Source organism: Spea bombifrons, chromosome 3 (assembly GCF_027358695.1).
Source record: "Spea bombifrons isolate aSpeBom1 chromosome 3, aSpeBom1.2.pri, whole genome shotgun sequence".
Taxonomy (NCBI): Eukaryota; Metazoa; Chordata; class Amphibia; order Anura; family Pelobatidae; genus Spea; species Spea bombifrons.
This window is the reverse complement of record NC_071089.1, coordinates 2,284,500-2,296,890: the sequence shown is the minus strand read 5'-3', so window position 1 is coordinate 2,296,890 and position 12,391 is coordinate 2,284,500. Positions and strand designations below refer to the sequence as shown.

Sequence of the window (12,391 nt, the reverse complement as noted above, 5' to 3'; positions counted from 1 at the left end):
AGCAGGAATGTCCATAGACTTCAATACAAAGGCCCTGAGTGAAGGGCAGGGCAGGTTCATAAAGGCAGGGCAATCCAGGTAACAAGGCCCAGCTGGATGTATTCACTAGGGCTAAACCCAGGTAACAAGGCACACCTGAGTTCTGAGTGCTCCAGAGGGCGGAGGGTGGCCACTAGTGGTAGCAGATGTAAATGGCACAGGTATGAAAAAGCCATGGTTCAGGCAGCAAAAAGTGGTTCCTGACAGTTTTTTTTAGTCAAACACGTTACTTAAAATAAATCTTTCCATCTGGGAAATTTGTGTTGTTTATTAGCTGAAAATCCATTTTCAAATGTTAATAAATTCATTGATTTATCGCTCATTTCTGAAGTATGTCTTTTTAGTTCTCTCATTTGTCTTTTATTGGCTTTAGAACGCAATGCCTATCATGCTCTGCTCTCGCGCAGTTGTGTATAATATGTTAAAAATACAGGTATTTCATTGCGTGGAGCAACTTTAGATAAATTGTGAATTGAGCACAACATGATCCAGCAACCCCTCTTTCCTACCTGCACACAACATGATCCAGCAATTCCTCTTTCCTTCCTGCACACAACATGATCCAGCAACCCCTCTGTCCTACCTGCACACAACATGATCCAGCAACCCCTCTTTCCTTCCTGCACACAACATGATCCAGCAACCCCCCTGTCCTACCTGCACACAACATGATCCAGCAACCCCTCTGTCCTACCTGCACACAACATGATCCAGCAACCCCTCTTTCCTTCCTGCACACAACATGATCCAGCAACCCCTCTGTCCTACCTGCATACAACATGATCCAGCAACCCCTCTGTCCTACCTGCACACAACATGATCCAGCAACCCCTCTTTCCTTCCTGCACACAACATGATCCAGCAACCCCGCTTTCCTACCTGCACACAACATGATCCAGCAACCCCTCTGTCCTACCTTGCACACAACATGAACCAGCAACCCCTCTTTCCTACCTGCACACAACATGATCCAGCAACCCATCTCTTCTCCTTGCGCACAACATGATCCTGCAACCCATTTTCTCTTCCTCCAAACAACATGATCAGGCAGCCCCTCTTCTTTTTGCACGCACCATAATCTAGCAGCATCTTCTTTATCCTTATACACACCATGATCTGACAGCCTTGTATAAAATGTGATCCAGGAGCTTTTAAGCTTAAGATAAAGTTTCCAGGGAGTTGCCAAGAGCTCTAAGCAGGTGTAGCACACGGGTCACTGCCTACTCTTGGTTCACCTCCATCCATGTGCCCTTCTTATCAAACCCCCATATAAATTCAACACTGGGTCTGAGTATTTTACAAGACTGAGGATGAGATGCAAAATACCGGCCCTATTTCTCATGGTGCCATTATTGTGCACGTATATTTGTTTCCAGTCCCAATATTTCTTCTAGGGGCAAGCACGTGGTTCTAATATCGCTAAGGCCCGTGACATGGCGTAACGGGTTGGAACCAACTGGGAGAGCACCAATATAGTTCGAATAATGAGAAAAACAAAATATTAAGCATGAAATTTACCATTTTCAAGTTTATTTATATAAAAGTTATTTCTACAAAGTTACTTAAAACATTTTCACAAAATGTAATAAGCAGGCCAATTAATTTGTAGCGCTTCTAAAAAGGTTTAGCGCTATAAATGTAAGAGGGAGGAAGTGTGTGAGCCGCATGCATTGTGAGAGAGAGTCTATGGTGTTAGAGTGTGTGTGTGTATATACGTGCAAGTGTATGATGTTAGAATGTTGAAAGTGTTAGTGTCGGTGCATATGTATGTAAGTGTATGGTCAGGGCCGGACTGGGACTGAAAAGCAGCTCTGGAAAAATTTGGAGACCAGCCCCATATAGTTTATCTCACGGTGAAGCCCCACACGCACCCCTTATACACACCTGAGTCACACTATGTGCCATTCTTTTTATCTCATTATTTGTATTAAAATGCCAGAAACCAAAAGTGTTAAAAGGCCCTAATAAATGAAATGCATTACACATAATGGGATCAAAACATTTACTACGGCGAACATTTTTAGATGAAAGAGTTCCATTTTATTCAGTGGAACAAAACACTGATCACATTATTCTTCACGATATTCTGGTAAGAAACTTTTATTTCTTTATTAATTCATGTAGACAATTTTTTTCCATATTTAATAAAAGCTATGATTGAGACATGTTTGGTTTTTATTTCCTTTCATTTGACAACCTACCCCCGAGTTATGCACCTCTGCCCCCAGGCTTGCCACTCTGCCCCCTGATATGCCTTCTAACCCCCTATATACCACTCTGCCTCCAGAAATGCCTTATACCCCCTATATGCCACTCTGTCCCATGATATGCCTTCTAACCCCCTATATGCCACTCTGCAATATAGGGGGTTAAAAGGTATATCATGGGACAGAGTGGCATATAGTGGGTATAAGGCATTCCTGGAGGCAGAGTGGCATGAAGGGGGTTAAAAGGCATATCATGGGGCACTCTGCCTCCAGAAAAGCCTTATGCCCCCCTATATGCCACTCTGCCTCCCTAATATGCTTTATACCCTCCTATATGCCCCTCTGCCCCATGACATCCCTTTTAACTCCCTTTATGCCACTCTGCCTCCAGATATGCCTTTTGACCCCCTATATGTCACTCTGCATCCAGAAATGCCTTATACCCCTATATGCAACTCTGGCATGTAGGGGGTTAAAAGGCATATCATGGGACAGAGTGGCATATAGGGGGGTATAAGGCATTTCTGGAGGCAGAGTGGCATATAGGGGGACACACTTACATACACACACATGCCGATTTTTTATGTTTTTAACAAATACAAAAAAACATTATACAGTACAAAAAATACATTATTTTACTCATCTTCTACTTCTCTTGACTTCCTGGTAGCCGCACACTGTTCTCCTCTATGCTGACAGGATGCCACTGACCCGACATCCGGTGCTGCCGCAGTCTGAGTGCGAGGGGGCGGAGCTTCCACCTCACGCTGCTCCCATCACTATGCAGCCATCAGACTGCTGGGAATGTAATCTAAACGGCCGGTGCGTGCTGATGCCCCCGGCCGGAGCTACTTTAACACTTTTTTTTTTTATTTATATGGTAAACTGGATCGGCTCGCCATATAAAGTAAAAAAAAAGTATTAAAGCAGAGGCGGCCGGCGGCATCAGCACGCACCGGCCGTTTAGATTACATTCTCGGCAGTCTGATGGCTGCATAGTGATGGGAGCAGCGTGAGGGGTGAAAGGTCAGTGCGAGGGGGCGGAGCTTTCACCCCTCACGCTGCTCCCATCACTGGACGGCCATCGTGCACTGTTGCTGGGTGCTGATGCCGGCCGGCCGCATCAGCACCCAGCGGCCGCTTTAATTAGATTTCGGGCAGCCTGGGGGGCAATTGTCCCCCTGCCCAGCCCGCCCCTGGCACCGAGGGAGGCGTTCAATGCCATTTGCAGCCGCTCAGCGGCTGTCTTCATGGTTAGTCTGCCGGCCGCCCAGCCCACGGACCTTCCGGCCCACCGGGAAATTTCCCGGTATCCCGGTGGGCCAGTCCGGCCCTGTGTATGGTGTTAGAGGGGCTATGTGTATGTATGTGTAAGTGTAGATCTGCCCTTGACCATCATCATACCCACATCATAATACTTTCCCATCCCTCACCACAATCATTCTCCCCAACCACCATCATCATCGTATTTATCACAAGAATTATCTCCATCCCTTACCGTTATCACTCCATATTGCACCTCAATCATTCTCCTCCATATGCATACCCTTTATAACCACCCAGCATTATTTCCCAATCACCTTCATACCGCCATGACAGTCATGCAAACATATCTCTCTCCTCAACCCCCCATCCTCCGCGCCTGATTCTGAGGGCAGTCTGACCCTGCTTTTCTGTGATCTTCCGCTGCATGTCTGCCAGGCAGCAGCCGCTTGGGATATGATGTCACATCCGGTGCGGCTCTGATTGGCAGACGGCCAGGGAGAGTTTGAATAGGAGATCCGCGCCTCAATCAGTAGATCTCTTTTACGCCCGCGGCCTCGGCTACGCGCAAAATCGCATGCCTGGCCTCAAGACTGGCCCCAGGGGGAGGCGGCCTACCTGGAACTTTCCGGTAACCGGTAGCCCAGTCTAGCCCTGTAATCTAGTGATTATTATTATTAATTTAGTACTGACGAGTGCGCCCAACAACAGCACACAATCTCCTTGTTCTCGATATATTATCTTTTGACACATTTTTGACAAATTGCTTTGTTTGTGAAAAAAAAAATGCATGAATATTTTGTTAGATTTCTAAAATGATCTACTGACTTTCCTCGTCTAATGGCAGATCCCTGCCTGGTGATTATCTATAAGCCATTTCTTTTACCAGCTAAACATTAACCGACTTCCTTCCTTCTGATTATTCAGATGATGTAGGAAGACTAAGTGTTATCTTTTTTGGGGCACATGATCGTCTCCGTTATCACGTACACAAAGAGTTTTCTCAATTGTGAAGCCAGGCAAGAGAATCAGAGCACGGTCGGGCGGTCGGGCGGTCGGTCGGCCGATGCGAGAGGAAAGACGAAGGGAGAGAGGTCATTTTCTATAAGGTGACCTAGCTGTATGGATTGACACCGGGTCCCGCTGGCCTTTTCTCGTTGGCCTATTGAGAATCTTAAAAAAAAAGACACAGAGATCTTCTTCTTTTGAGAAATGGAGGGTAATTATTACAGATATATTTCAGTTCCCAAAGAACCAACGCTTTTTCTCAGGAGGATGAGCAGGTAACAGAGTAAATCTCTTATGGACATACTAGAAGCTGAGCAGAAGACCTCTCAGGCCACTTTCCCCATGGAGATGTTCCTCTTGGTTGGTTCTGAATAGTTTAAGAGGTGACACAAAGAAAGAGTATAAGCAGGCGCAATGACCCAAGACTTTCTATGCCGTCGGCAGACCATGCTGGCCATCGCCCTATCGTTGGGCTACTTCATGTACCTGTTCATGGGAGCGATGATGTTCCAGATCCTGGAGAAACAAGCCGAGGCCAACTCGAGGGATCAGTTCCAAATGGCAAAGCTCCGGTTCTTGCAGAACTACACCTGCTTGGACGTGAGGGCCCTTGAGCAGTTTGTTCAGGTACGAGTTCACCTACGTTGTGTGTCCTTGGCTGCTCCTCATAGTTCATCTCCTACTGAATCGTTCTGAATGTTGGCTTCCAAAATACAGGGACCTTTTTTAATTAGAAATCGAGGTTAATGAAACTTAAAGAAAGTTAATTAATTTTGTTTATATTGTAGCTCAACCTAACCTTAACAATACATTATAATCTTTTTTTTTTCTTCAAATATTTCCTTTATCCATAAAAAATCACTTTTCAATAGTTTTTTATTTTTATTTTATCGCTTATTAATTATAAGGAGGCCGTCATGAAGGTTGGAGATCCCAGATTTAAATGTTTCACTGCCATGGCTCATGTCTAACATCCAAATCTCGAAAATGAATGTATACATCGTGATAACAGTTATGACATCATGATACAGGTTATATACGAAAAAATTAAATTAAAAAAAAAAACACCATGCATTTATTGCTTTTTAAATGAAAAATATAGGGATTCTGTTGTAATATTATAATAAACTCTCTCTGATTAAACTATTTATATTCTTATTAAAATTAAAAATATATTATTTATATTAAATAATAATAATTAAATAATAATATTAAATAATATTTAGTATTATTTATATAAAAACATTCATCCAGATCACTCGATCTGAGGACGATCAGGTTAAAGAGTTTTTCACTTTTCAGAATTTCTTTAAAAAAAATGGAGATTTGGCCCAATTTAACTAAATATTTAGGGTGTGAATTAATGCCACCTGATGCCACATTCAGAATATAATTAATATAAAGGGCATGTACTTTGGAAGTGGGGGGCTGCCACATCCACCGGACTCTCGTGGCCCCTAAACTAAATCAATACTCGTTTAAAGAGAGATAATCATCGACACTTTTTATGTAATTTTTTGTTACGTAACAAAAGAAATAAAAATGAAAAAAAAACACAATAAATATATTTTTATAAAACAAAAGAAATTAACAAGGATCGTAGAAGATCCTGCCATGGCGTAGGGAGAGATCATCAGAATGAGATCATGAGAATATGTAGGGGAAAGAAAAAAAATAACTAATATAAATAATATAATATAGAAATAACTAATGTGCCTCTTCCTTACTTCTTTTATATTTAATATCCCCCAACCAACCTCAAGTCCCCGTCTTTTGCCCGCTCTCATACCCTGTGAGCCGTATCCATTGATAAAAATGTAACTGATAATTTATATATATATATATATTTAAAAAAAAATCAGCCAGACTGATGATGATGATGGGAGTTGTAGGCTACAAAAGCAAGGGGCAACAAAGGTTGGATTCTTGTTTTTCCCTTTAAATTGTCTTAAACAATTAAATATTACTTATTCAATATAGAAGGGCCATATTACTATATGTCATTATAAAGACCGATTTACCTCTGATATATATCATTTTCCTTTATTACCCAGAGACTGTTCCTTGCAATCTGGAACATCTGATCTCCCTGCGCCAAATAAATCGCAATTTCCTTATATTCCAATAAGAATGATCTCCTCCTGTGCAGCTGCGTTAACCCCTGACGCTATGGCAGCATATATCAAATCCTTGTTTAAAGACATATTGTGATGTTGCCCCTTTAAGAAGCGTTGGGGTCATGCAAACGAATTCAGTGTCTTCGGGTTATATTCATGTAGATTAAATAATATATTCACAGACGTAACTGCCTCCTTCACCGGCTTCTTCTACTCCCCGGATGACAGTTCCTAAAACATGATGTATGTCATGACATCAAAAGTGGTCAAATGACATCACGGAAGCACTAGCATGGAAACATAGGAAGTTTTTTTTCCCGTCCTCCTCCACGTCATATGTGTTACTATATCTATGTCTGTCTGTCCCACTGCTCCGCGCTCTAACGCCATTATTCTCCCCTAGATTATAATGGAAGCCTGGGATAAGGGACTGAACCCCAAAGGGAACTCCACGAACCCCAGCAACTGGGACTTCAGCAATTCATTCTTTTTTGCTGGCACCGTCATCACGACTATAGGTAATTTGTGTCTACAGGCACTTCTAAAACGGATCTTAAAAACTTAAAACGTCTATAAAATGGATCAGAAATCCAGCGCAGACGGGGTTAATTTTGTAAATGACTATCGTAGCCGGTAACAGCTGATTTTTAATGGAATCTCTTTATAGACGTACAGAGGCCCTTTATCACTCCCATCACTCCTGTGCTCCAATAGCCCTTTATCACTCCCATCACTCCTGTGCTCCAATAGCCCTTTATCACTCCCATCACTCTCCGGCCGTATAACTAATCCCGTCCTTATAACCCGTTATATCCTGTATATTTCTCATATTATATACTCTCCGGCCGTATAACTAATCCCGTCCTTATAACCCGTTATATCCCTGTATATTCCTCATATTATATATTATATACTCTCCGGCCGTATAACTAATCCCGTCCTTATAACCCGTTATATCCTGTATATTCCTCATATTATATATTATATACTCTCCAGCCGTATAACCAATCCCGTGCTTATAACCCGTTATATCCCTGTATATTCCTCATATTATATACTCTCTGACCGTATAACTAACCCCGTCCTTATAACCCGTTATATCCTGTATATTCCTCATATTATATATTATATACTCTCCGGCCGTATAACTAATCCCGTCCTTATAACCCGTTATATCCTGTATATTCCTCATATTATATATTATATACTCTCCGGCCGTATAACTAATCCCGTCCTTATAACCCGTTATATCCTGTATATTCCTCATATTATATATTATATACTCTCCCCCCGTATAACTAATCCCGTCCTTATAACCCGTTATATCCTGTATATTCCTCATATTATATATTATATACTCTCCGGCCGTATAACTAATCCCGTCCTTATAACCCGTTATATCCCTGTATATTCCTCATATTATATATTATATACTCTCCGGCCGTATAACTAATCCCGTCCTTATAACCCGTTATATCCTGCATATTCCTCATATTATATGTTATATACTCTCCGGCCCGTATAACTAATCCCGTCCTTATAACCCGTTATATCCCTGTATATTCCTCATATTATATATTATATAATCTCCGGCCGTATAACTAATCCCGTCCTTATAACCCGTTATACCCTGTATATTCCTCATATTATATATTATATACTCTCCGGCCGTATAACTAATCCCATCCTTATAACCCGTTATATCCTGTATATTCCTCATATTATATATTATATACTCTCCTCCCCCGTATAACTAATCCCGTCCTTATAACCCGTTATACCCTGTATATTCCTCATATTATATATTATATACTCTCCGGCCGTATAACTAATCCCATCCTTATAACCCGTTATATCCTGTATATTCCTCATATTATATATTATATACTCTCCCCCGTATAACTAATCCCGTCCTTATAACCCGTTATATCCCTGTATATTCCTCATATTATATATTATATACTCTCCCCCGTATAACTAATCCCGTCCTTATAACCCGTTATATCCTGTATATTCCTCATATTATATATTATATACTCTCCGGCCGTATAACTAATCCCGTCTTTATAACCCGTTATATCCCTGTATATTCCTCATATTATATATTATATACTCCCCCCGTATAACTAATCCTGTCCTTATAACCCGTTATATCCTGTATATTCCTCATATTATATATTATATACTCTCCCCCCGTATAACTAATCCCGCCCTTATAACCCGTTATATCCTGTATATTCCTCATATTATATATTATATACTCTCCGGCCGTATAACTAATCCCGTCCTTATAACCCGGTATATCCTGTATATTCCTCATATTATATATTATATACTCTCCCCCGTATAACTAATCCCGTCCTTATAACCCGTTATATCCTGTATATTCCTCATATTATATATTATATACTCTCCCCCCGTATAACTAATCCCATCCTTATAACCCGTTATATCCCTGTATATTCCTCATATTATATATTATATACTCTCCGGCCGTATAACTAATCCCATCCTTATAACCCGTTATATCCTGTATATTCCTCATATTATATATTATATACTCTCCGGCCGTATAACTAATCCCGTCCTTATAACCCGTTATATCCTGTATATTCCTCATATTATATATTATATACTCTCCGGCCGTATAACTAATCCCGTCCTTATAACCCGTTATATCCCTGTATATTCCTCATATTATATATTATATACTCTCCGGCCGTATAACTGATCCCGTCCTTATAACCCGTTATATCCCTGTATATTCCTCATATTATATATTATATACTCTCCCCCCGTATAACTAATCCCGTCCTTATAACCCGTTATATCCTGTATATGCCTCATATTATATATTATATACTCTCCGGCTGTATAACTAATCCCGTCTTCATAGTGGAAATGGGCCGGTTGGTGAGATTAAAGATCTTGTCTGTAACCGGAAAGCCTGTTCGTCCAAGAGGGTGTCCTAAAAGACTATTTATTATCTTTTTTTATTCCTATAATCCAAGTGTAACTGTCCGTTTATTGAGCGATACATAGAGCTTAAAGTAACTGTACGTTTTTGTCTTTTTGCAGGTTATGGGAATTTGTACCCCAGCACTGTCGCCGGACAAGTGTTCTGCGTCTTTTATGCGTTGTTTGGGATCCCACTCAACCTGGCCTTTCTAAACCTGATCGGAAAAGGGCTGAATTCCCATCTCCTAGCGCTAGGCCGATGTGCGCAGGAACCGGGAGGCTCAGGGGTACCTGTCCTAAAATTATCTTCTATTTATGTTGCTCATATTTTTCTTTCCTCAGAAGAATCTTTAGTCAAAATGGAAACCTTATATTTGGCCACCGTGGAAAGAGATGTCAAGTTATATAAACCTATGAAGTCTCTTCTTCAGACACAACGGAGAAGAGACCTTCGAGGTCCTAAAGCAAACATAGAATTTGACAGAAGAACCTTGTCTGCCCATTTTTACTGAAGAATGTTTAAATCCCCTCACTGTATTGCCCTCTACTGCTTATGCTGGGAGGCTGTTCCACGTATCTACCACCCTCTCAGTAAAGTAAAACTTCCTTCCATTCCATCTCAGTCTCTGACCCTCTAGTTTTAGATTCTGGTAACTTTTCTCCTCCTTTGAAATAAACTTTCCTCCTGTCCTATCTTTTCTCCCCGTCTCTCTCCCATCTCCTCTTTCTCTTCTCTACCCCCCGTCTCTGCACAGAAAGCGTTACTACTAATCAATGAACTAATACTCAAGGCCTTTTCTTCTTGGCTGTGGTTTTGCAGGTGATGAAGGTCGTGGTGATGGCGGTTTTTCTCACCACGGGCTCCCTGCTCTTCCTGGTCTTCCCTCCGATGATCTTCAGCTACGTGGAAGGTTGGAGCTACGGAGAGGGCTTTTATTTTGCCTTCATCACCCTCAGCACCATCGGATTCGGAGACTACGTGCTGGGTAAGGCAGATAAGAACATTTATTTTATTGATTATCACCCTGAAAAATATATTATTGTTATGAGAGAATGATTAAAAATGTAAGCACGGCAGCCAATAATCTTCATCATCAAGGTGCGATGCCACCAGACACGACGGGAAGACACAGTGGTCAGACCCACTGGACCGTAGAGACCAGTCTCAGATCCCACCCATATAATCGATACAACCTAAGAAGCTAATTTTACAAACTACAGACCTTATTAAGTAAAATGTGTCCAATTCTCCATTATATTAGTGATGGTTTGGAGAGGAAGCTGTTCTTACACATCCTTGTGTTTCCATTTATTCAGGGACCGACCCCAACAAGCACTACATCTCTATCTACAGGAGCCTAGCGGCACTTTGGATTATTTTTGGCCTGGCCTGGCTGGCCCTGGTGTTTAAACTCGCCGCAGACCTGGTGGAGAAATTAGTCCATTTCAGGATGCACCGGACCCAGACGACGATAGAGGAGAACGCGGTCCGCAAGTCCGAGGACCACCCGTCTCAGAGCAGAATCCCGATGTAAAATTCACGTAAATAACTGGAAAAAAAAGACTCTACGGAGAGAATTATCTTAGTAAATGTGCCGTGATCTTTTACTCACGTGAGTGAAGAAACCGGCGAGACAAATCTGAACGAAAGCACATCTAAAGACACATTTAGAACGGACACGTTTGTGGAAAACCATAAGCCACGGATTGAGAGTTCTGTCTGGATAATTTGTTACTAAACTGAGAATATATAAACAATGTAACAATGCTAATAACTAGCCTGGGGGGGTAAAACATTGAGCAAAGGGGGGGGTCTTGGTCCACAAACTGAAGGCTGGAAACGTTCTTTTGGTGGAACATTATTCAAAGAAAATGAAATTGTGCCCCTTGTGGTTCCAATAAGTAACTACATCCATACAATGGAAACGGTCCCCTGACGTCCGAGCTCCCCGTCTGTTCTCTGTCCTCCCCCTGCTGTCTCTCTGATCATGCGCTACTTTTTTGGTTTTGCTACTCGCTCGCTTTGATCTTCAAAAGTAACGCATCACCTCAGTCATCTTTTTAGAATGAATCGTTTGAAATAAAAAATAGCTACTGCCACATACTTCAATAACCTCATTTTAACTGATTTTACTTATTTCAGCTACATAACTTGGAAAATTACTTGTTTTTTTTTTTTTGTTTTTTTTTTTTAAATATGTCGCAGAAATTGTTTGCGAATACGACCAGGAAGCCAAATTCTAAAAACCGGGTGGGTCTTATGAAAAATATGGCGCTAGTTTCCCAGGTTCGGAGTTGTCTTAAAACAAAACGTCTAATAATAATAATAATCATAATATCTGGGCACCGTGTTAATATATTTGCTTAAATTTGTTAAAATAAAAGGAAACACTAGATTTCTGGGATTTCTTTTTGTAACAAACAAATTTGATGGCCAAAACTGTGCGCCCCCCCTCAAAAAAATTAACCCCTTGCCTTTAAAGATAAGGCTGCCTGTGTGGATCAAAAATACTCGAGGGGGCATTGCATGTGCCGTATTAAAGCATTTATGTTTTTTGGGAGGTTTTTTTTCCCAGACTTGCTGTTTTTACATCTGAACCCCCCCTTATTAGGATCCACTTGTGCATCAAGAAGCCTTCTGGGGGCACCTAGGGCCCTGCCTTATGAATAATTCCATAACTATTTAAAGTTAAAGAGGGTAACTCAGCACCCTAGCATTACTTTGGGATGTAAAGGGTTGGAGGTGATTTTTACTGCCCTCTAGTGGAAGTTTTAGGGAATTGTTCATTTCTATCCCAA

The 12,391-nt window shown here is 41.3% G+C and overlaps 1 protein-coding gene across 1 annotated transcript; it reads left to right on the top strand.

Moving 5' to 3' along the window:
* The first annotated feature begins 4,931 nt into the window (after positions 1–4,931).
* On the top strand, positions 4,932–11,127 carry LOC128483297 (potassium channel subfamily K member 16-like). The gene is made up of 5 exons (XM_053459444.1): positions 4,932–5,144; positions 7,038–7,152; positions 9,713–9,879; positions 10,413–10,578; positions 10,910–11,127. The coding sequence occupies exons 1-5, from the start codon at positions 4,932–4,934 to the stop codon at positions 11,125–11,127; spliced, it is 879 nt and encodes a 292-aa protein (XP_053315419.1).
* The last annotated feature ends 1,264 nt before the right edge of the window (positions 11,128–12,391 follow it).